The 25915-nt window shown below is 39.6% G+C and overlaps 2 protein-coding genes across 2 annotated transcripts; both read right to left on the bottom strand.

Annotated features, from left to right (window-relative positions):
* Positions 1-2695: 2695 nt before the first annotated feature.
* NEK3 (NIMA related kinase 3) lies at positions 2696-15526 on the bottom strand. The gene is made up of 16 exons (XM_041467049.1): positions 15495-15526; positions 14083-14299; positions 13183-13276; positions 12853-12950; positions 11741-11824; positions 11057-11124; positions 10852-10938; positions 9777-9831; positions 7943-8143; positions 7517-7586; positions 6872-6918; positions 5886-5985; positions 5328-5450; positions 4178-4312; positions 3394-3520; positions 2696-2805 (listed from the first exon to the last, which is right to left on the bottom strand). The coding sequence occupies exons 2-16, from the start codon at positions 14197-14199 to the stop codon at positions 2739-2741; spliced, it is 1473 nt and encodes a 490-aa protein (XP_041322983.1). The 5' UTR covers positions 14200-14299; positions 15495-15526; the 3' UTR covers positions 2696-2738.
* Positions 15527-15772: 246 nt separating this feature from the next.
* On the bottom strand, positions 15773-25458 carry CKAP2 (cytoskeleton associated protein 2). Its single transcript, XM_041466933.1, has 8 exons — positions 25406-25458; positions 23567-23645; positions 21019-21836; positions 19850-20015; positions 19183-19350; positions 18601-18673; positions 17493-17880; positions 15773-16635 (listed from the first exon to the last, which is right to left on the bottom strand). The coding sequence occupies exons 1-8, from the start codon at positions 25456-25458 to the stop codon at positions 16398-16400; spliced, it is 1983 nt and encodes a 660-aa protein (XP_041322867.1). The 3' UTR covers positions 15773-16397.
* Between the last annotated feature and the right edge of the window lie 457 nt (positions 25459-25915).

Below are 25915 nucleotides of genomic sequence, written 5' to 3'. Positions count from 1 at the left end.
GATGTATTTTTCTTAGAGCAATGGCTAAAATAAAAATTCCCCAAATTAGTACTGCACATAGCACTTTAATATGCGAGCTGGTGCTACTGAAATAGGCACTACCTTTTAAGGTTGTCATTTTTATTACTTTTTGTAACATTACTGCTGTTGATTCTTCCTAAAAATACCATGTCCTGGAAGTATGCAAATTATTGCAGATCTTAACTTTTAATAAGCAGCAAGTTTATAAGTGTCTAATAAAGAAAAGCACAGTGCACCCTAAAGTTAATGGATGGAAAGGAAATACAGAGTACTGTGTAGGATTATGATATGATTTTGTAAAGTGTGACATTATTTCGTGAATGGAACAATACTGCAGAATTGATCTTTTAATGGAAAAAAAAATCTATTCCATATTGATTTAGTTTATACTGGTGTGATCTAAAGCTGTCTGTTAGATCACACTAGCATAGTGTGATCACAGCAGTGCAGTCAGATCTCACAAGATGAGAAGCCACAGGATGCCATGGCCAAGTGAAGCTGGGGATCAGGGGTAGTGCAGAAACCTCTGTGAGGAACACTGAAGTCACTGGGTACTTTCAGTGGTTCCACAGGCAAAGCTGCACACCTAAATACGAGCAAACACTACCAAACTGTTCTTATTACTTGTCCCGAGCTTCAGCAAGGGAGATTTGCTCCGATACCAGACGTTCCCCGCCAGGCAAGCTCTGCAACAGGCTCCATCGCTGGCAGCCCCCGAGGGCCACCGGCAGGGCAGCAGGGCGACCTCGGGACGTTTGGATTTGGGTGTCTGGGTCAGAGCCAGCTCCCGCCGGCAGCCGCAGCTGAGCAGCGGCACTGGGGACAGACGCCGCGCAGGGCAGAGGGGCGCCCCGCCCGGGCTCAGCCCCGCATCCACAGGCGACAGCCCGCCCCGGAGGGCAGCGCCCGGGCACAGGGGCTCCGGGAGGGCGGCAGCGCCTGTCCCGAGTGCCGCGGGCACCGAGCGCGGCTCGGGCCGGGCCGGGCACGGCGCGGAAGGGCGGCCCGGAGCACGCAGCGCCGCGGCCGCCCCGCGTCCCCATGGCGACGGGACGCGCCGGAGGGCAGCCGTGGCCGGGGCCGGTCTGCCCTGCCGACCTGCTCGGCTCGGCCCGGCTCGGTTCGGTTCGGCCGGCCCCAGCCCCGGCAGCAGCCCGGGGCGCCGGGGGGACGCGGTACCTGGGTGCGCTCAGCCGCCTCCGGAGCCCGGCCCCGCCGCAGGAGCGGCGTTCGCAGCGCCCTTCGGGAGCGGCGGGAGCTTCATTTCCCGGAGACAAAGCGCCCCGCCCTCCCACGGACACGGACTTGTGGTAGGCATGGTCGGTGGTAGGAGTGGGGTGGCCCGAAAGGAAATCTCGACTGCCTCAAGGTCTTGAATCCTTGGTGGAAACTCACGGACCAGCGTATGTGCAATAGGGGAGGTGAGGTATGAACTGGCTCCACACCAGAACTACAGATTTCCTAAAGCATTCCTTGTGTATTATTCCTAATATTATTTATTACAAGGACATACTCTAGGACAGCTTCTCCAGGAGAGCTCTGCCAAGAGGATTTGTGCTCTCCCTTGCCACATTTTTCTTGCAAAGTGTCTGTTTATTAACCAGAACAGAGTCCAAACCTGACACTGCCCACAGCGCTCTCAGAAGCAAGAGCCTATCTCCGATCAAAGTCGGAAAATTTGTCCTTGTTCATGAATACATTTGCTTCCTTTCACACATGCAGTGGCATATAAAAAACTCCTTTCATTGAATCAAGGCAAAAGTTCAGTCTCAAAGAATTTTCAGGGGACTAATAATGGCACGCACTACTATTTATCATAGCTAAATGTTTCCCATAAGATGCCCTTCAAAGTTATGCATGTGTATGTATTGGGTTTGTGGGGCAGGGTTTCAGTAGCACCTGCTACAGGGGTGGCACCTGCCAGGAGCTCCCCATGTTTGACCAAATCAGTGCCAGACAGCTCCAAGACAGACCCACCCAGCTGTGTCCCCATCCATGCCCCGCCCTCTCCCCTTCCCTGATCCGTTATCCCAGGGGTGCCACTACCATCGCTGATGGGCTCAGCCTTGACCAGTGAAGTGAAACTGAGTCCAGGAAGAAGGGAAAGTAGGAGAAAAGTGTTCTAAGGTTTGGGCTTATGTTTCATTACTCTGCTCTGATTTGGTTGGTAATAAATCAGTTTCCTCAAGTCAAGTCCATTTTACCTGTGACAGTAACTGGTGAGTGATCCCTCCCCTGTGCTTATCTTGACCCATGAGCCTTTCATTAAATTTCCTCTCCCCTGCTCAGCTGAGGAGGGGAGTGACATAGAGGCTTTGGTGGCACCTGATATCCACCCAGCATCAGCCCTCCACCACAATGCTGCATTTTATTATGTACTCAGGAAAAACACCTTTACACCTTCTCATAGTGCTACACCATCTCCTAGAAATATGACAAGAGGACAATTTGAACAATGCTATAATTTGACTGAACATTTCTGCAAAGCTATAACCAACTCCAAACATATTTAATACATGGACTTGTTTAGCTATCTGCAAGTGTTCTTTCTAAAAAAGTTTATTCTGCATTTTCCAGCCTCGGTTTTGTGATACAGAAAACATGCCCACTCAGATTTTTTTGATTGAAATTATTTAATGAATAATGAATTTATTTATTAACAACAACTTGGATACCAGCATACCTAACTTCAGATAAATTCAGGTAAATTCAGGTTTTCAGTCACTCTGTTTCAATACCATTTGTAGTTCTGACACCCAGTCTGGGTCATCTTCCTCAAAGTCCCTAAAAACAGATTTCAAAAAATGTTATTTTGAAAAGCAAAATACAACTTTATAAATCTTTAGTTGTTTTTTTCCCCCAAAGAAATTACCCTGTAATTAGGATAAATTATGTTAAAAATATCAGCACAAGAGACCTGCTTCCTGCCCCACTGTGATTAAAGAACCAACATGGTTCTTTATGATTCTCTGTGGAATTTACAAAAGTAGTTTCATCAAAATCAAAGACAAAGTAATGTATTAAGAGACTGCAAATGTGTTGATAATTGACAGCCTGCAGCTGAACTGCAGCAATACAGGCTGAGGCAGTCATCTCTAGGTGCCACAAAAATAAACAGCGACACAAACTGAGATTCTGAGAATCTGAGAACCACCCCCAAAACATACACGCATCCAAAACTCACAGCATTTTTGTTCATACATTTTAAGATATCAAATGCTACTAAATTTCAATTTCATTATGTAAGAGAAGGATGGATTTAGATGCTGAAGAAAAATACTTTTTTTTTTCTTTTCAGGGGAATATTGTTATGGAAAAATCTCTTTGAGGAATCAAAGAAAACGTAAATGCAAGGACATCACTTGGACTTACGTGTCATCTTCATCCGATCTAGGTTCAAGTCTCTCAGAATCTATGACAACAGCTTCATGTTCACCATCTACTTCATCAGATGCTTCGCTTTCATCAGAAAGTGGACCTCTTAATATGTTTTCAGAAGCTTTGAAAATATAAAAATTAAAATGTCATCAAAATATTTTAATTTTTAAAGTAGAACTATTAAGAATATAAATAAAAAATAGTCTAATTCATCCCCAGCTTGTAGCAGATTCCAGGATAAGTTGTTACCTGTTTTAGGTGGGAAGATAAACTAGTAAGGCAACTGAAGTGCAGAACAAGTATTTGTGGCTGTGGCTGTGCACATCTGTAGACTGCAGCTGTCTTCAGCTGTGCCATCTGACCATCCTGTCCTCAAACCAGGGCACACTGCCTTAGTGAGGAGTGATTTACCTGATGGGGCTACAGTGCATTTCCTGCATCTCCCTAACACACACACACCACACAGCTCAGCAGGAGGGAGCACATAGCAGGCGTCTGTGTTTTGTCACAACCTCATTCAGCTGTTGAGCTGCAAGTGCAAGTCCATCATGAAGAGCTGTAGTGGAGATGTACAATCACCCATGAATACCAAACTTGGCTTTTCTAAGTCCATGTTTCATTTGGTAAACTTAAAAATAACCCAAAAACTATCCTGTTGTGACATGAACTCAGGTGCATGATCTGTATACATAGGAGTTATATATGGAAAAAAAAAAAAAAAAAAGCTTTAATAATAAACCTGTTTGCAAAAATGTTTGCCCAGAAAATGGGGATTTACCTGGTGTATAAATTGTGTATGTTTTAAATGCTAAGCTGACATCTGCATTGCTGAGCATGTCCATCAGGGTCTGAGGGGGTTCCTTGTTCCACTGCTTCTGTGGCCTATTTTCACTGTAGTTTATAACACCACCACCTGGGTACAAAATCATTTCATGAATGCTATTTACAGAAAATTGCATTAGCATTGTGGATTACATTCAAGGTCACATTCAAGAGAGTGAGAAACAGGAAGAAAATAGTCTAAAATAGTCTAGAGAACTCCATCTGTCACACCACTGTCCTCTCAACAAACTGAGGAAACCGTGGAACCTCCTTGTGGCCAGGGAGCCACAGGAACTGGCTGAGGGAATGAGGAGGCAGTGTCTCAGCAAACTTATGTGGTGGCTCTGCAAGTCCCAAAATGAAGCCTGAGGCTGTTTCTATGCCTTTTAATAGCAGAACACTTAAATACATGCATTCCTCTGACTAGTCCCCTTGCCCTGTGCATAACTATCATATAACATTCCTGCCACAGCTTGGGAATTTTCTGACTGCTCATATCTTGATTATTTATTTCCACAGCATTTATTCACATTTACCTAGGACACATATCCAGGATCACATTAAATACTCATAACAATTGAGGGGCATTTTTGAAACCTTTCTCAGAAGAAACCTCATGATAAGTATTTTAATCAAAAGAAAGGTCTCTACCTCACATCTGAGGTACATCATTGGTAGTTCTTGTCACTGGCCTTAACCTGTATGTTAAATCACAACAAAAGTAGAGGTGTAGATGTTTTATGCTCCCAATAGTACGCTGTACTTGAAAGACAGGTGGTTGCATTCTGCACCAAATGAATTCCTCACTGCTACCTCCACAAATGGTGTATCAAAAGAAGGACTGTAGGATAATTTCTTAGCGATGATTATAATTTCAGGGTTGCTATTGTTATCTGTCAGTTTCATCACTTTTTGCAATCTTCCTGTCACATAAAAACACAAAGAAATTCTCTTCAGCACAGTGAACTTTTTGAGTGTTCGTTAATGAAGTATTTTAAAATTATTTTAACATAGTTTTAAACATGCCATGTAAAGTTTTGGTTTTAAAAATCTGTAAAGAATCACTGACATTACTTGAATTCAAAGCCCATTTAATTAAATCTTACTTTCAGTCTCTTCAGGTGTAAAACTGGAAGAAAGCAAGGACGCATTTTCCAGGACATCCAGCACAGTATTGGATATCCTCTTTTCCCATTGCCTCCTGTGGGCATGTGACAGATCAGTACTTCCTGGGAAGACAGCAGAAACTCATATTCTAATGGTAACAAAAAAAACACCCCATGATAGCCAGCATCTAACTTGATTCCATGTCCAGACTTCCCTGTCCAGGCAAAGTAGTACTAAGAATCACTTAACTAGCAGTGATGTTTGAATCTATGGGTGCAAAGCTCAACTGGAAAGTGGTCCCCATACATTTACTCTATTCCAAATGTTTTCAAATAGTCATTTTTTATTACTTTGACAAGAGAATTTAATTTTTTTTTTAAATCTCAGATGAGCAGTATGAATCAATGTACTTGCAGAAGTTACTCATGGTGGCACAGTTTTCATGTCTTGAGTTACCTGAGACTAGTTTGAGCCACCTATTTAAATGGCTGTATCACTGACATGTAGATACCAGAACACAGAAGGAAGTGCATCAGCCTTAAAACTGTAAAACTTACCTTCTTGATAAGATTTCCTTTGTTCCCTTGTGCCTTCACTCAAACCCTCAGCATTTTTCCTTTCTAAGGGGCTATGCTTGCTACTTTCATCTTTCCTTCGCTTTAAAAGAGTAAAGTCTGTATTAATTATTATCCTTGTTGTCAAGAAAGACAAAGCAGTCATATTAATGTGGCATTAATTATTTCAGTTTTGCTATAAAATACCTGGCCTAAAGATTGGAAGATTTGAAAACTAAACCACTAACATTGTGAAGCCAACTGCAATTGCACCCTACCTGTTATTGCACTGTATTTCACACAGAGTGCTCATGACAGACAACCTCCGTTTCTGAAGCTAAGCACATATGTAGTTATTTGATGTAATTTGTCATTTGGGGTTTTTTTACACTTAAGAACACAAGCAATATAAACTATTTACATTTCCTGGGAAAACAAGATGCACCCAAATATTAAACTTCTCAGATTGACAGGTCTATGAAAAGAAAATAAATTAAGCCCCAGGGCAACATGCTTTTTAAAAATATACTGAATGTGGCTGAGTCAGGCTATGGTAATGTACCCATAGGGGACATCTTGGCCACCTGTGACTTAATTCTCCTCTATTGAAATCTCATATGGGCCCTAAAACCTGGTTAGAACTATGTCCAGGCTAGATTGTTTCCACAGTAGCCAGTTCTAAATGTGTCCCAAAAGCAAAGAAAATGGATAATCTTTTCCAGTATCAAAAAAAAAAAAAAAAAAAAAAAAAAAAAAAAAGACAATAGAAGTTTTCTTTTTGGTTGGGTTTTGTTTTGACAGGGTTATAAAAAAATCCACTTTGGAACTAAACTAAACATGGGAAGAAACAAAAAGTTAGCTGCAATTTGAACACCAATAGGCTAATTTATGGTTTAGCATAGGAATAATTTTCATTAGAAACTTTTCTATAATACAGAATATTCTAAATTACTAAAATACAGATGTTATATTTATATTTGAATACTTACTGTATTTTCTGTCTTATTGTTTGAGCTTCCACCAGCCACGACACGACCTGACACATTAACAAACAGATCCAAGAGTTAACACCTTTAGCAAACATTTGTAGTAAGGTGGTATTCCAGAGGTATGACAGCAATGCCACTGAACCAAGCAATGACAATTATGTGACAGCTTCTTCACACTTCTGACAACACAGCTCATTCTCAACAGTCCTGCTACTATTCTGTTCCAAATGGGCACTAATTGTGGTGTAGCTAAATTTTTGCAGAAGAAAAAAGTCCAACATTCTCTCTCTAAAAATCAAATAATGAACATAACTTGCTTCACCATATTCTGGGAAAGAAAGAACTGTCATATTTAAAATACATGCCACTGTTAAAAGCTTTGCTGATTCTAAAACTGAAACGTTTATTTCTAGCACAAGTCTTAAGACTTACAATATATATATTACAGATTTGCACTCCACATATGTTGGAATATAATTTACACCCTTCAAGCATTTTTCCATGTAAGTTCAATAATATTGGATTTTGAAATAATTAAAAGTAGATTTGGACATATAATGCTAATGTTTCATATCTGTATTTAAGATCTTATATTTCCTACTCATTTTGGCATTCACTACATCAACAAAAATATTACTGACTTACCCTTTTGTCTTGCTGCATTGCCTTCAGGTTTCTTGGTTTCCTTTAATATCTGCTCAAACTCATTTGCAATCTGAAAAGTGTACGAAGAGATGCAAGTGCTGTATAGTTTTAAACTTCTTCAAATTATTGCATATACTATTTGTTAAAAATAAATATTTGTTAAAAACAGTGCACTATAGAAGTGCACTCTTCCAGCTAACAATATCTAATTTTATCAGCATCAGGTCAACATCCAAATTTAATTTTCAAAAGAGACACTTAAAAACTCAGGTTTTCTGGTAAGTCTACAACTGCATTTATTTTAGAGTAGGACCTACACAACACTTCATTTTATAGTTATACACTAACAAACTACAAAGAAAAAGGATTTAACATCTAAAATGTAGATAGTATTGCTGAAATCTAGAGACAAAGAATACACCATACCCCGGAAGGCAAACAATTTTTCACAAGTTTGGATAGGCAGCCTCTTGCAAGAATAGTACTGGCAGATGGACGATTCTGGGGATTTCTCTTAAACATCTGTTTTATTAAGTAATGAAGCTCATAGGAATAGTGAGATGGAAGTGGATCATAGGACCCTTTGCATATCTTAAGGATGAGATGTTTCCAGCTGTTAGCTTGAAACTGCATTAAAAAGAAATTAATATTAGAGCACAGAGTTTAAGCATAAGGTAAAATGTAGCTGGCATAATTTAAGATAACTTCTACAACTGAAAATCAGAAAGAAACTACTCCTATAAATTTATGATTGTTTGAATTTTATTTGTATAGAAATCAAATTCACCAATTCATATACTTGAGATCAGACTTGAACTGCAAGAGTAAAACAGTAAGCTCGGAAATATGAAGACTTTGATTAAAAAAAAAGTCATCAAAAATGCCCATAAAGCACAATCATCCTCTTGCAAATCTAATGTCTGAGAACTTCTAGCTCTCATGCAGGAAGTTTCCTTGGATTACACCCCACTGGCTTGGCTGCAGGGTGCCAAGCACCCACGGAGTGTCATCTTTTTGTATCACCTCTGACAGATTATGCAGGAACATACATGACCATCACATCAAACCAGACACATAACTTCAACACTGCTAATAAGGGAAGAATACTCCCCTCCTTGGAACCCCAGCTCTGAGCTCCGAAACCAGACACATAACTTCAACACTGCTAATAAGGGAAGAATACTCAGAACCCCAGCTCTGAGCTCCACCTCAATAGCCCTGACACTGCCAAAGACTTGCCACAGACCTACTTAGGCTAACGCATCCCTAGGCTCCCTTATCACTCAGTCACATCAGTGTAGCTTCCACACTCTTGCACAGCTAGCACTTGCAGCTGTGGAGAACCTTTTGTTGATACACGGGATGTGAACAATGCTCTCAGGCACATGTGTTGTTCTTGGGCCTGTCCTCTGCAGGGTCAGGAGCTGGGACTTTGAGGATCCTTGTGGGTCCTTTCCAACTCAGAATATTCTGTGGTTCTCTGATTTCAAGATACAGTATTTGCTCAATGAAAGGAAACTGCTGCTTATAAAAAACTTAGACAAAATGACCCTCAATTAGGATCTCATTTTGCTGCAAAACAAATCCTGGTAAGGGCTCTCACTTTACCTATGTGTTTGTATAGAGAAGCCAGAGGATGTTAACACATAAGAAACACAGCAACAACACTGTAAAAGAGAGTGTCCCAGAAATGACAGAAAGACTGAATCATTCATCAAGGTCCCCACTGTTCCAACAGGAGAATGGTGCTTGTACAGTGATTTGTTTGATTTGAAGAATAAGCAAAGGTGTATCACTGATGCAAGCTACAAAAATGTCTATTGTTCACTACATTTTGCTGTACTTGCACACAATATATTTTTATTAGCAAAGATTTTGAGTGTCTTTGTCACTATGTTCTGGGATTTTCTTGATCATGTAAAATGCAATGCCCTTGCAACTGCAGGTATCTGGAACCATCTGGCAGCTGCTGGATTCAATATGTCCAGATCACCTCACTGATATTGAGGAAAATTAACCAAATAAAAATTGCTTTCTACTAACAAATTTGAAAATAGAGTCTTGTACAGAAGGGTCCAGTAGGTCCCAAAAACTGCTGAAACAGAAGCACATAGTGGAGGAGGCATAGGAAGGGTGGAGCAATACTTCCCTCTTTTGGAAGCAGCAGCAAGCACTTCAGTCAACTCTATTGTATAGCTAACTGCTAATTAGGTTTCAAGGAATTCCAAAACTTTTCTCATGGCAATAAAGCTGTACTTACCGGGTGTTTTAGAGTGCACAGCTCATACAGAATACACCCCAGAGACCATATATCACTGTAGGTATAGAGAGAGATGAAAAATTTTGAGCAAGAAATTACAATTTATTATCTTGCTTAAAAGCGTGTGATTTAACCTGTGTACATAACTGAGCTGAGTAAGCTAAAAATAAATGTAAGTAACCATAAAAGACAATATAATTATGTGTTTAACCTCTCCTGTGGAAATATTCTTCCTTATTTTATCCAACCCTGATGTAAAAGAAAATGACTGTCATACAGTTGTAGTTGGCTTTTTATTCCTAAAATGTCTTTCAAGTAATTTGCTCCCACAATATTTATCCTTCTGCAGTGGAAAACCTTTGTATTCTATGGCCCTTAACGTCCAATTGCAGCCACATAATCCTAATTCTGAGAGCTGGAATTCCAGCCCTGCCAAAAAGAATTCTCCTACTGAGAAAAAACCCCATCATTTTCCACCAAAAGTGAGTACTGACATTTGCACAAAAAGCAAATGAAGCCTTTCTTGCAAGAAGAGCAGGAAACAACTTGAACTGTAGAATGTTTCTTACCTCCCCTGGAAAATCAATCACAGTTCTTACATAAGGACCAGAATAACTGGGCTCTGTAAATCTAAGTAATCCATTCTTTGTCATTATCCTTACATTTTCAAGACTAGCATGAAGAGGTTAAAAATCATCCATCAACCATCATCCAAACAACCATCCCCCAAAAAATAAGACCAGCAAAAAGATGCCAACACATACTTATGTTTGTGGATATATACACACTTAAAACATACACACAAGTATGTATGTATTTACTCTCCCAAACAAACAGAGGTCTGCACACTGTTTTTCAGACGTCTAGGACTAAAGATACTGTGCTCTCAGCTACCTATGAAAAGAGGAATTTATGCACTGTAATCTTAAAAAAAATTGTAATTCTTTGTAAATTTTCTTAAGCCCAGTATCTTCTCTGAAACAAATATGGATAAGCCACATAGCCAGACTGAGAGAGCAAAAAAAACCCCATCCATCAGTAAGGGATTATTTGTGACCACTGAAAACACAAGTACCTTTTATTGTTGTATGGCAGACTCTCCCATATTTCTGGAGGCACGTAATAAGGAGTTCCCACATAGGTGCAAGCGTATGACATTGGACTATGAAACGACAAAGAAGAAATGCCAGGTGAAAAGTAAAGATTTATGAACTCTGTACTGTTTGTCAATGGTAAAATAAAACTTGACACCACTGAGATCAGCTGGGATGTCCACATACTGTGCAAGAAGGCGTGCAGATCCAAAATCTCCCAACTTGACGTTTCCACTTTGAGTGAGGAAGACATTCTGCATTTCAAGAGCAAAGATTAACATACTTAAATATTCTTCTATGAATCATCTCTGCAGTTTGGATATACAGAAAACACAGCAATAACCACTTCTGATATTTTGTCTTTGTATTTCCTTTTACTTGCTTCTCCTAATACTTCTACCAAAACAGAAAGGCTTTGTGGGCCTAAGGCACCAGCATCAGTAACAGAAGAAGAATCAGAACTTAGAATTGCCTTAAGCTCTATGCTACACTCAAACCAAGGGTCCACTTTCTTCTGAATTTCCCTCTTTCTGATAGGGAAAAGCGAAAAAGAAAAAATTGCGAGGCAAGATATTTGCAAACTGCATAATCCACACACTTTTTTATAGTTCTGTAGTTCTTTTAAGTTATATGTAGTGTCACAAGCAATTTGTGCTATCAGCAGTGTGAATATGAAGGATATAGCTATACTTAGATGAAGTTTACACCCACAGTGTTACATCATCCCATTCACTCAACAATTTCATTTATATTATATTCTCAGGCTTAAATAAAAACAACAGAACTTAGAAGTCACGGGAAATTACAAAAGAGAAGGTTTAACTTTTGCATGCAGGAGAGTTTATTAATGGCAAAACTTGCTCTGTTCACCTTGGATTTTATATCCCTGTGCAGCACACGTTTATCATGGATATGCTTCACAGCCAGGCACATCTGCACAAACCAGTGAAGGATCTGGAAAAGATTAGCTAAGAGTTATAACAGCTCAATGCTCAATATAATGAATATTTTACTAATCGATTAAAAAAAATTAGGAAAGCAAAAGCATATTCAGAACATTTGGGTGTAAAAAGTAACTCCAGCATAACAGCCTCCAACCAGCATGAAAGATTGAGTTCTTTAAAACAGATTATATTTTAACATGGCAGAAGGAATGTTTATTGCCTGTGTCCAAAAAGCTCTAATAATACCTAGCAATAATGAAGCTGGGAATCACTACCTGGAGCTTTAGCTGATGGTCACTTTCTAAAGTTACACAGTAAATTGGCAAACAGAAAAAAACCCCAAACCACCAAATAACAAACAAAACCAAAATTCACATTGGAAATAATGTACTGTTTCTAAAAGGAAATATGTTCCTTTCTAAGTACAAAAGAAAACTCTTAAAGGTGCATAGAAAATCTAAATATTCAATTAGTTGAGGTTTCTGGTCTTTTCATTTTAATGGAGGTGATGCTTCTAACTGTAGCAGTAAGTAGCTTCTATTCACTACAATGTCCCTTTGAACCTTCTCCTAAGTAATTTTATAGCTTCTCTGGTGAAAGGAGTTAACACATGCTGAATGGTTTAAACTAAGTGGTTTAATTGCTACATAAAAAGCAGGCATTTGTTCTCCTGGTTAGCTTTATTTATCTTACCAGAGTGGTTTGTTCACTTTCCATTTGCAGGACTCTTACTATGCTTTGAATTCTGCCTGAATTGTTGTGTAAAATTCCTATTTAATTGCATACAAACCTGACTAGTTTTCACACTACCTGAACAATTTTCAGATAAAAGTAGCAATTTCTTTTTTTATTCCTTTCAGTCCAATTCTCGTCCTGATCTGCTGGAAACTATAAAAGAGGTAATTCTCCAATTCTATCTGTAAGTGACTTTGTTTCATCAAGATGTTTGCATATTCTAATTTGGTTTATGCAGCATGCTTCAGTTTACATGGAAAAGGATTCCCAGCCCCCTTGGTTCAAAACAATGTCTTTTCTTACCATGTCTTCGGGAAATAAATTTCCTCCTTGGTGTTTAATCTTTTGCATTAGATCTCCATCATCACAATATTCCATCACTATATACAGATGTCCATCAGCTAAATTTTTGGCAATTTAAGAATAATTAGTTATTTTCATTAGCAGGATACGTATTGATTTTTATTCTATGTAATACTTTTTACTGGAAAGCTCCAACTACATGCTATGTGTTATGTTACAATAAACATGTATTTTATCATAAATACTATAAACTAAAAAAGAAAGTAATCTCAATCCCTGAGGAGTATGTAACTTCAAACAAATGAAGGAATTTAAATTTTTTATATTTACCTTCAAATGATTCTTTAAAGGCAACAATATTTGGATGTTTCATTTTAGCCAAAAGAACAGCTTCCTTCCTAGAATTCTCTACACCAGATGAAGACTGAAAATATAAACACACTTACTATAAATTTTGCACTAACAAATTTTCACATATACACATAAAGTGTCCCACTTTCCAAAGAAAACTATTTTTAAGAATTGTTCTTCAGTTATTTTAAGTAATTTAGAGACTTTAAAAGCCCCATCTTTTTAATCTATGGTTTATTACTAGCTGAAGACGTCTTTAGGTTTTTTGGGCATGTGGTATTTTGTTGGTTTTTTTTAATTTGAGAGAATCTTTTCCTATTTCAGTTAATGACTTTTTCTATTTTGAAAGAGCAGAACTATATAATAAAGCAGCACACACTGACTTTGAAACAGCTGATAGTCTGCATGAACTCAATGTAAGGCCAAGTGCAAGCAAGGTCTTGCTGAGCTTTGGCCTCAGAAAGCCAGTGCCTCTCATTTTGTGACTTTTAGCTTAGCTGACTGCAGAGAATGTAACCCAAATAGCTGATTACCAGCAGTAATACAACACTAATTTCCTCATTAGACACTGAGAATGAAATTTGCATTTCAGTGAAATCAATGGCAATCGAGCCAAGGGCATCAGTGGGAACAGGGATTTCATTCTAAGCATCTTCATACCTGCTACATTTCCCAAAATCCCAATATCTAACCATGTACTTCACTTAGTACCAACATCAGCTCAAGATGTAGTTATACAGTAACCATACCACACACCTGTCTAATACACAAAACTCTCAGAAAAGCTGTTCAGTGTTTTAGAAATACACTGAGAATTAGGATTTTTTAATTTTATTTTTTTTTAAGTGGTGGGTGAGGTGATGTTTGTGTCCCACTTACCATTGGAAGCCTTATTTCCTTCATTACATACTTCTGGTCACTGATTCTATGATGAACTAGGAGAGCTCTGCCAAAGGATCCCTCTCCAAGTACTTTCAACATGTTGTATCCTTCCATTCTTTATAAATTCAGTTCCAACACTTTTCTTCATTCACAGGATTATCTTCTAAACTTTGTCAGTACCTTAACACTTTTAAAAATTTTCTCTTAATATAACCTGCATGAAAAAAGACCCAAACAAAATAACAAGAAAGGGTGATAAATGTGGGTACCTAACTGTTCAGCATCACCATGACACAACTTCCCTGCACTGTTACCTTGATTTTACTGAAGATGAGGCCTCCAGAAACTAAAACTTGAAACCTTATAGTACTATTTCTGCATTTTTTTAATTTAAAATGCTCAATCTCTTAGAAAATGTCAGTTATAGACTTACAACTTTGCATCTTCTTTTTGTTACCTGCACTCCTGCAGGTGGTTTCAGAACACTAAAGAAAACTCACAGGCTTATTATTAGAAATAAACTTAAAGCCTCCAGTGACAATTCTCACCTAAAACAGCATAAAGAAAATCAAACTGGTAAAAGTTACTGTGCAAAGACCTCAAAAACTGGCAGATATAGAATAAAATATTTTAGTTGCAAGGGACCTACAATAGTCATCTAGTGCAACCGCCTGACCACTCCAGGGGTGACCAAAAGTTAAACCAGCATGACAGTGGCATCATGACAATGTTTCTTGAACACTAACAGGTTTAGGGCATTGATCACCTCTCTAAGAATTCTGTTCCAATGTTCAACAATCCTCTCAGTAAATAGATGCTTCTAATGTCTAGTGTAAACCTTCCCTCGTGCACTTTTGAAATGTTCCCGGTTGTCCTGTTGCTATATTTTAGAGTATATTAGGGGATCACAGAATCAACGAGGTTGGAAGAGACCTCTGAGATCATCAAGCCCAGCCCATGATCCAACACCATGCCAACTAGACCATGGCACTGAGTGCCACATCCAGTTAAACGCCTCCAGGGACGGTGACTCTACCACATCCCCGGGCAGCCCATGCCAATGTCTAATCACCTCTTCTGTGAGGAAAATCTTCCTGCTATCCAACCCGCAAATCCCGGGGCACAGTGTGAGGCTGCGTCCCCCAATACTGCGCTGAGTCCCAGCCCTCTGAGAGCTCCCACAGCTGCTGAAACTCGCACATGATCCCATTTCCTGCAGGATCACTCATGCAGCAAGGGGCTGTTACCCTTTCTTTCAAAACCCTGATGCTTTTCAGTTGGTAACTTAATTCAAGCATCCTCTGTGCACTGCGTGTACACATGGTGTTCTAAGGGGTTGATGAGTTCTTTGTTTCCTCCGGCTCCCTTACGCTGAAGAGGAGCAGCCCAAGCCCAGCCCAAGCCCTCACCTGAGCGGGCCGGCGCAGCGGCAGGAAGGCCGCGGAAGGAGGAGGGCGGCGCTGGCCCCGCCCGCCCCGCGGCGGCGGCGGGAGCGGCCCCGCCCTCCTGGGGCCCTGGCGGTGCTGCTCGGCTCAATGAGGCCAGACACGGAAAGATGGGAAATACGGCAGTGTTCTGCTTTGATAGCTCACTTTCAAGAACAGACTAAATAGCTTTAATCTTTAAATAAAGAACAAACACAACTAAAGTGATGAGTTTAATAAGTGTACCATAGTACAGACTGATGAGTTTAATAAGTATACTGTAGTACAGGCCAATACAAACCAACATAAAAATTGTCACATAGTAAGTAGTGTATCAGACCTCATCTAGGATTACTTGATAATGAACAAACCTCAGTAACTAAAGAGATTAAACTTTGTTTTGTTGAAGCAGCCCTTAAACTAGATACAACAGTTTAAATTCAGCACACACCTTATTAGCTGGCTTCAGTTTTCAAAGCTAAATCTTGTCAGAGTAGACACTGCATTACTGGAACACCTACATTATTTTGTTTTCTTTAACTAAAAGATTGCATGTTTCTAAGGAATTCATAGCAATTGCAAGAAATAAACGTAGGTATTGGCAATATACTAGCATGAGCTACTAACACAAAGCATTATACCTAGTCCTTAACTGAAAATTTAATGAAACATAGTCAACATAAAGACAACAGTGCTTAGTCTAGTACGTAACCCAGGACAGATTTGAAATTAAAAAATTTGGACAGATTTTAAAATTTTGAAAAAGAAACTTTAAAAGTTTTAGTGACACAGGCAGTCCACAAAAATTTTAGACAGCTCCTTTCTCAAAGCTGCATAAAACAAGTACCCTTCAACTCTCCCTATCAAATCTTTAACCCCCCTGTACTTTTACTCTTCTATTTCAGCACTTGTTTCTTGGAGGGCATTGCTCTGTTTGTGAATAAACACAGTAGCTTTTGATTCCAAGTCTCCCAGCTGCTCAAGCGAAGAGACACATGGATCTTGATCTTTAACAGCATCAGGCAGCTTGCACATCTTCTCCCGAATGCGTTGAGAATATCGCAAAGGAGTTATGATTTTCAGATCTTTAGCACTGCAGTCATTTGCCTCAGGATGCATCTTCACACTTAGGAAAAGAAAACAACAAACCAAAAACATAAACATAGTTATGCCATCATGCAAGTTACCTCTGCAGCAAGCAGCAGAAACAAGTCATGATTCCTGCTCAACTCTTTCCCATTCCCGTAGCCAAAGGAAACAGATCCCTTTCCATTCATTCAGTTAAAACCAGATGTACAACTCTTTTCTTGGGCAAAATATTTTAACCCAGAAAACCTCCTGAAAAGAGTTACCAAAGAAAGATTCTTTCCTATTCCATCAGGGGAAACTGTTCTTCCTGCTGCAAGGGACACTGGACAGCTGCCAGGACTCCAACTCCATCAGATGTTAAAGCTGAGCACAACTTCCTTAAGTCTACCATCTTAGAAAAAAATTTATGGCAAAAAAAAAAATTTAAGCATTAGTTGGTTTGTTCTGAGGTTACTACCCAGGTTTTGGCCTCAAGATATAATTAAATAACCTTTACAGGCCAGTTGCATCTTGTTCACTAATTCTGTGTTATGACATACAGCCTTATCTGCATTTGAAAAGGGGAGGAATGGAGACATCTTTCTCTTTACCTAGCTTAGTGTAGAACTGCTACTGCCATGCTGGCAGGGGAAGGTATTCCTAAATGTGGAATTTAGGTCTCTGTCACAAAAGTCTTTCTGTAGTGAATCATTCAGAAAGCAAAACAGTTTAGGTAAATAAAGAAACTTACTTAAAAATACTTCCTTCTGAAGGAAGAGGAAGCAATCCTAAAAATGTGGTTCTTGAGAGCTTTTAACTAAGTATTCATAAATGCAGTGCCTCCCTGTTTTAACAGGACACAAACAGTCACTGCAGACACTACAGACTTTCCATGGTTACCTGAAGTAATCTTACCTTTCCAAATATGGTGTGGTAGGAGGGTTGCATCTCATTGAATAAGATGTGTCATTCTCTTTCTCAGGAGAATTAATTGCTTGGGCTGTATTTTTTATCCCATCCTCCTTCTGTTCTCTTTCGCATTTTCCTTTCTTTTTTGCCCGTTCTTTAGCCTTCTGCTTTTTATTCTTTTTTGGCAAGATCTCTCCTCTTGGTTTTAAGTCTAAATCAATTTCTTCTTTTTTGATGACTTCACTGCTTGTCTCTGCCTTATTATCACTCTCTTCTTTTTGGTCATCATCTGGGCAGCCATCTTTGAAGGTTTCCTGAATTGGCTCTACAGATGAATTTGGTTCCTCGCTGAGTCCCACTACCTCACTTAAATGAGCTTCTATCACAGTTCCCCCTAAAAATGCAACATTGAAGGGAGTACACCTGCAATTAGTAACAACTAAAGAGAATGTTCTTAAGAGAGATACCTGAAATCTTAAGAGTTCTACACGAGAATAAAAGTATGCATTGGAGTCTGAGCCACAATAATTTAAGTTGCTGATAATTTTAGCCACCTGTACCAACCTGCAACCTGAAAGCTCAGGCTAAGTACACATCCTGAGAAGTCATTCTCTTCCTTTTTAAGTGCAGCAGCTCTCAGCAAGTATTTCAGCCAGTTTCTGAGTTCAGATACTTGTCAGGTTATGTTATAATGAAAGGAAATATTTATTGCTACTTTACTTCCAAAATTAGAATATTTACAAGCTTTAATTGACACTATGCCATAACACAACCAGGCTTCTGGTAGTGAAGGAGTTTGAGACAGAAGCACTGATTTTTAGCTCACCAGAGTATTTTTATTTACTCTTTGATTATAAGGCTGAAATAGCTGGACAACACAGCTTTTATTAAGTTTAATTAACAAGTCTGAATACAAGAGCATCTCCAATCACTTTAACATGCCCACTGTTGAAAAGGATTTGTTTAGCAAAGATTGTTTTCAAAGACAACTGAGTATGAAATGACCATGGAAAATTTTGCATGAATTAAAATTTAATATCAGTACAAATAATTTAATCACCTTGTGTTGGCTGTCAAGTCAGACATGTAACTAGAACAGAGTACTCAGACTTACCATTGTCAGAGTTAAAAAGACCTTCAGTATTTTTGATAGTATCTACTAGTGTGTGTCGCAATTCCTCTCTGGGCTGAAAAAAAGTTGCACTGTTTTAGAAAAACAATTCCAAAATTAATTATCTCAGCTTATTTGATTGGTATAATAGTTACAGGGAAAGTGAAGCAGGCCACGTGATTTTCATATTACAAATCCTTTTTTAATACTGTTCAGAGTTAAGTCAGAACACAAGTGAATCCTGTATTTTTAGTATTTGGTGTGCTAGAGAAGTATTTGATGCCCTGAAATCTTGCTGATATTAAAGCACAGAAATTAAATCCATCAGTAAGTGTAAACTTATGTTCTATTTTGGGTTTCTAGTAGTACTACAGTAATTTGATGATCCTAAACCTTTCTTCTTCAAATTAGTACCTGCAATGGCTACAGACCAAACCAAATCCATTATTTTTATGGTCAGGTAGGTCATGTGGCTCTTCTCCTACTATAAAGGTGTTCAATAAAATCAGAAGCACTTGTATTTCACAGGCCATACTTTCATACCTTTCTAATTGCTAATCTCAAATTTTAAGAAAAGTTGCTTACCATTGCTCCTGCCAAAATGGCCTCCTCATAGACAGCAATAAGCTTTCCAAGATGGCCCGTCTGTTCAAGATGCATACAGCAGATCCAGTATTTTGCAAGCTTTTTAACCCCAGGAATGCTGTGTATCAGATCTTCCAACATGGCACGTGCTTCATCGCCATGATGTCCCTAAAGTCAACACAAAAGTAGAGATTTAAATGCATTTGATACGTTGAGGTGCTGTAGTTTTGCTGCTTTTGAACTAGAAAGGAAGGGATTTTTCCTTTGGAAGAACTGTTATTCACCTATTCTCCAAAATTAGAAGTATTTATACAGTATTGTAAGTAGAAGGGCTAGTAAGATGTACAGGCATCTTCAAAACTACTTGAAACAGACTTTTTCAGAAGTAAAGACAAGTTTCTGCAAATGCAAACTTGTTTTAAGTTAATTCCTTCTATCTACTCTCATTACATTATAGTTCAATTGCTATTATTACCTATACTTATTTAGCACCTCAGTGAGTTAGTAAAGGTTAATTTCTTCAGCTGTTGGCAAAAGCTATGATATTGCTTAACTTGGGGAACAATTAGTCTCCTGTATCTGACTCACGTGGGTCTAACATGACCAGAGGATTTTTGCATTGTCAGGACCTATATGACCAGAACTCAGTAGGCAGGGGTCCAAGTACCTGTTTTGTTAAATGCAGGCATTCACTCAGAGTCTTGTTGACCTTTTCTGCATCAGCAGCAGAGAATTCTTGTTCTTCACTTTTAGACTGGGGTCCCAGAAGTGCACGTATAGGAGGTCGTCTCATCACTTTTCCTCTAGATGCCCTCCATTCATCCAGGCGAGCTCTGCATTTAGGAATATTATTAGCTGAACTGACAGATGTTTTATCAATTTTTTTACATTGACTGACACTAATTAGGGTAAGTCATGCCAAGATATACTTTCCAGGTAGTCTGAATCTTCTTTTAATTCCAAGAGGAATAAAGCTGCCTTTTAGGTCTGCATGGAAATTTCAGAACTACACATATTACTGTCTGCTTTAGGTATCTACCAGGTTAAAGCACTTTAATCTCTTCCCTTCCAGCTGCAACAAGAGACTTAGGTTACAGGCTCTTGTTTTCAAAAGAAGGTAAAAAATGCTTCTAAATTATTCATGTGTTACCCTCCCCACCCCATCCCACTTCAAACCAGAAAACTAGAAACTAATATCATAAGACGCAGTGTGGAGAACACCCCAAAACAACCCTATCACACAATTTATAGAATCTGAACCTGATGTGAAGTGTAATTCAGTTTTAATGTTTCATTTCAACCCCACCCCCTAGACCAACAATTTTTAGTATATGTGACTTACTACAAAGATCTCTATATGAGGAATAGTAAATAACTTTAGACAGTGAAGCACATTCCCACCCATTGTCTATGCTGCACTCACCAAACTGAAAAATATCATTGACAAGTTCTCTCCTTAAGTCTGTAAAGATGCTCCTGCCTATATACATCCCACCTTAGTAATTTTTTTTAATCTGTGACATGCATGTGAAATTAATTTACAGGATTATCTGTCATCCTTAAGGCTGTCACAATACTTAGACTAAAAAAAAGCTCCAGCAACATCTATTTTTTAACTGTGTGGGAAAAGTTGTAAGCCTGGAGAGGTCCTGCAATTGAATCCTCATTTCTCAGTTTAAGCCTTAAGTTTTAGTCAGCTGTCCTTGGGCATCAAGTCCCAACACTTAGTTCTCTATTTTTCAGAGTCTATACAGCAACAAATAGATCAAACTAGACATTCTTGGGAAAAAGGCCTGAATAACTTCTAAGAGTAAACTATAACAGTGATTTAGTTACCTTCTCTCTTCTGCTGACTCTTTTGGCAGAAGAGATTTTCTGTTTTCATCCATTCTAGAATTGTGTCCTGATTTTGTACCAGGAGCAGCAAAAGTTGATCTTGCTAAAGGTTCTGGTTGTGCATCTTCGCAAAAATCTGCGCATTTCTTCACACCCCGCGCTTTGCGATCAGGATTGCTAGAGGCAGCCTTCAGCGGCTGTGGTCGCCTCCCACCAACCACTTTTTGGACTATAACTTTTTTTGGTGCCACAGTAAATGTCTGTTTCTTCAGACCAGACTGTGAGTTAGTAGCAGCTTTGTCAGATGGTTTGCTCTGAAATGGCAGGACACCATTTGATTTTACAGACTTAGGGTTGTTTGCAACTTTGATGGTCTTCGGAACTGTATTACAGCTTTTCGTGGACAAAGAGTTTGCTGCTTGTTTGGTGGCAGAAGGAAAAGGTTTCTTGTCTGGCAAAGAACTCTTTTCCCCCTCCGTTTTTCCTGCTTTCCAGAAAGAATTTATCTTGGATTGGATAACTTTGCCACGATATCTGCCAAGAGCTGGTTTCTTTGGTACGATGACACTTGCATTTTGTTTTTCTGCTGTCAAATGCCTCTCTTTAATTCTTTTGATTTCCAAGATGGCCTTGCTAAGTGATACATTCTGAGATTTTATATCAATGACTTTATTCTGTGGAGCTTGGTTTTCAAGATTACAGTTTGTCCCTGCTATGTAACTTGTCAGTGGGTCTGTAGAAGAGTTGAAAGTAACATTTGTTTCTGAGTTTACAATTGATTGCTCCCATGGCACTTTATCAGCATTCTCTTTATTTTCCTGAAATCAAAAGCAAATTCACGGAAATGTTAGACGCATGTTCATGCTGCATGTTACTTGTTTCCAAAGAGGCTTCCAATAATTCACAGGACTAAAGTGCTTAACTGTAAATGCTAATTTAAAGATGCCTACAGAAGTAATGTATAAATATTAAGTAGATTATTTGTCAACTATTACTGCAGAATCCACATCAAAAATCAAATAAAAATTGCTTAAATTCTGCCTTGAAAGTAAGAAATAAAACTCTTAAAGCAACTGCTGGGTTTAAAATGCCCAAACTGTCTCCTTAGAGGAGCTATAAAGCAGAAACTTGCTTTAGGCTGTATATAGTCAAGAGCAGTATCTCTGTCTGCATATCTCATCACTTAATGGCAGCACCATTCCTCCACTTAGTGTGAATAGCCTACTAACAGAAGGAAGTGAGTATAGCAGTAATTAGGACACTAGGAGATGTCAGCAGAAGAGAACTTTTCTTACTATATATAGGATGCTGCAACTTGAGAATGGTTACATCAGTTTTACACAGCTTTACTGAAACTATCAGCCATATATTCTCAGCACAACCCCTTAGGAAAAGTGGAATCTAGTCTTTTCCTCCAAAAGAGTTACTCTACAGCAACTAATTCAGCATTGTCCAAGCAGCAGCTTTTGAAAGAGCGAAATATCCAAAGACAAGAAAAAAACCAAGGTGAATGGCACATGGAAGTCTGCAGGAGCAGACTTAAAGAAGATGCCCTTGATCTGAAAGAAAACTCATTTCCTGGTCTGTCACTGAGGCTTAGTAGTTAGATTTGACAAAGCCAGCATAACTAGAATTTGAGTGTGAGGACTGTTATTTCAGGAAACTATGTAGCTTAATTCAACTTTAAATGATACAAGAAATTTATACCAAAAAAAAATATATGTCCCTTCAGGAAATTTCTAAAAAACACACTTGTTCTCACTTCTGCAATTTCTTCTCAACATTCAGTTTTGAAGTTTTAAGTTCTTTGTTTTTCTCCTCAAATAACTCCATATCTCAAATCTTCTGAAACCCAAACTCTAAACTGTCTAACATGAACACAGCTCTTATGTCTATTTTTAACTAATCTTTCCCTGAGAACAGGTCTGGAGAAGAATCTCTATTTTGCTATTTCTAAGCAGCACAACCATTTGCATCTTAATTCCAGGAAAGTGACATGAAAGGATACAGGGAACACATTTCCTTAAACTCTGATTAGGTATTGGCATCTACTTCTGATTACCTTAGTTTTGCCAGCACACCACTGAAAAAACATACATACTCAACATAATTCATTTTGTTAATGGTTTGGCTTTCTTTCAAGTAACAATAAACTTCTTTACTGTGACAGAAGACCTTACTCAGATTTTAAATAACTTCCCCAAAGACTCAAAATGTACCAAAAACCCCTCTGAGATTCTTGAAAAACACTGTTAAAATTTAAGCATTATTACAGCAATAATGGTTTAATCCTGTTTAACTCTCTCCCCCACTGGTATTCAGTCTCCCACAAACTGAATATCAATATAATCAATTTCCTACCGTAATATGGCAGCTTTCCAAAAGGCATATCATAAGCAGTGACTAAATAAAGTTCTAACAAACCACACCTCTGCACCTACAAACTTCTCATGCTGTGGAAGTCATACAACATAGATTTAAGTAAGTGGAATGTTGTAGCCATAGAAACAGAGTGCCATCAGTATTTAAGTATCAGTCAAAAACTTACCATTTCTGGCTTGGGAGATGTTGAGAGCTGTAACTTGTCTTGCAGTTTACTGGTAGTTGCTCTCCTAGTTCTGCTACTGCTTAACAAAAAAAAAGAAAAGACATCTTAAATCATACAACAATGGGATGTATTTTTAGAGGATGTTCACATGTTTCAGTTGGTAGTCTGCAGAATGTACTCATACTGAAACATTTCTGCTTAGCTTGCACTATTCCTCCAGAAAAAACAAATGGTTAAGCAACCACTGATCAGAATCCAGGCTGGAAAACATCCTTCTTACACCATAAAGAGCTGTCTAACAGATTGGAACTTACTGCAAGTGTAATTTCTCATGTTTAAGAATGAGTACCAATTTGTCTGGTCTGATGCATCTGCTACAGAAGGTCAGGTTTCTAAATGCTGCAGTTGAGAGGAAGCAGGGAGTAGCACAAGAAGCTGAAGTTCAGCTGCTGCAATCATGAGAGCCCAGGCCATCTGAGACAAGTCTGAACAAGGACATGTAGTTCCTACCACACTGACAGACTCCAAAACCATCAGTCAGGCACCAGAGCTGGCATCAGACTACCCAGAAAGTTACAAAACCACCAAGAGCAGTATTGTCTCCTAGCAACTATGAAAATGTATTGACAACTTAGAAGAAAAACATCTCTGTTTAAAGTTACGAATCCAAATTCTTCCTCAGGTGCTTTGTGATGTGTTATATAAGAGACGTGGCACTACTGCATGTGACTGAAAATGAACATTCTAGTTAGCAAGAGGTATCTTTGCATCAGAGGACCTACAGAAGCCAGTTGAGATAAAAATGAAGGAACATTAGTGAATATGAACATAAGAGAATCTAAGCCATGGCAGAAGCACTACCTGATCGATGTCTGGTTTTCTTGAATGGGTGCACCAGAAAAAGTCTTCTTTCTTGATAGATACTCTTCGACTTTCTGTCGTCTTTGTTCTAGCAGATTTTAAGACAGACAGACTTGTTACATTTTCAGCTAAAATATTAATCTAAATTTTCTTAGTCAAGAAGGAAATGCAGTTAGAAAAGCATCAAGACATTACAAAATATAGACGCTATGGATTAAGAACGCCTTAGTTTTCACATCTCAATGGCTTACACATTCTCACATTTCTTGAGAAAGGCAGTATTCAAGAAATGGTTGAATGTAACTTCACAGCTACACAAAATTGGCTGGTTCGCTGTATTAAGCTAAAAGAGATACAATTTTGCAACATGAAGTCAGGCTTGCTGTTGTCTTCTGTATGCCTGTCCAGTATTTCACATAGTTGGTTCAGCAAGCACACTTTTCATTTGTGGCAGTAGCAAGGATAGCACACATGAAAAGCACCATGCATGTGAACCATCTGAAAAATCATTTGCTTCTCTTCCACTGTCACTTGGACATCTGTGCAAATGTTGGACTACTGGGACTGCTAATACCAGCATGAATCGATCCTGAAAAGGCCCTAAGAACAGCTGTCACTGTCCCTCCAGGGATGGTGACTCCACCCTCTCCCTGGACGGTTCATTCCCATGCCTAATCACCCCTTCTGTCAAGAAATCCCTCCTAATGTTCAACCTAAACCTTCCCTGGCACAGCTTGAGGCTGTCCCCTTGTCCTGTGTCACCTGGAAGACGAGGCGGTGCCCACCTGGCTCCACCCTCGTTTCAGGCAGAGTGATAAGGTCTCCGCTGAGCCTCTTCTCCAAGCTAAACACCCCCAACCCCCGCTCCTCACAAGGCTTGTTCTCCAGACCCTTCCCCAGCTCCCTGTCCTTCTCTGGACAAATCTACAGAAGGCAGTGTCCATCCCCCTCTTCTGAAGGGGCTAGCACAGCTCGTACCGCAGCGGTGCCCCTGCCAAGAGCCGCTGCACGGCAGCGAGCTCGGCGTGCATCCCGGAGCTTCCCACGACCTTCTGCTTCACAAACGGCTCTCACCGCCCCTCGCACGAACAGCAAAGCCCCAGCAAAGCGACTGCCCGCCTCAACGTGCAGCAGCCGAACCGCTCAGAAAGTAAATAAGCACAAGAGCGCCGGGGCTAGGTCGGCGCCGCACTTGCTGCTGTCAAGAGGATGCGCTTAACGTCAGGGCGTCCCGTTTGCCATGAGGGGAGGCTTCCAGCCCAGGAGCCCTACCTGGTGCTGGGGATAGGATGGATGGCGTGGGGTCCGTACCGGCCCCAGCCCCGCCAAAGGAGGGTGAAGTCTCGTACGCCCACTCGCAAGCTCCAAGACCACAACAGCGAGCGCTATCACTAAGAGCTGCCCGGTCTCCGACCTCGCCTGGAGCTCCTGCCCTGCCCTCCCACTGCCCGGAGAGACCGACCGGCTCCTCTCTCGCACCGGCTCTCC

The sequence above is a fragment of the Pyrgilauda ruficollis genome, unplaced genomic scaffold (genome assembly GCF_017590135.1).
Source record: "Pyrgilauda ruficollis isolate IOZ18807 unplaced genomic scaffold, ASM1759013v1 scaffold20, whole genome shotgun sequence".
Taxonomy (NCBI): domain Eukaryota; kingdom Metazoa; phylum Chordata; class Aves; order Passeriformes; family Passeridae; genus Pyrgilauda; species Pyrgilauda ruficollis.
The sequence above is the reverse complement of the archived record's forward strand: the minus strand, read 5'-3'. Positions and strand labels throughout refer to the sequence as shown.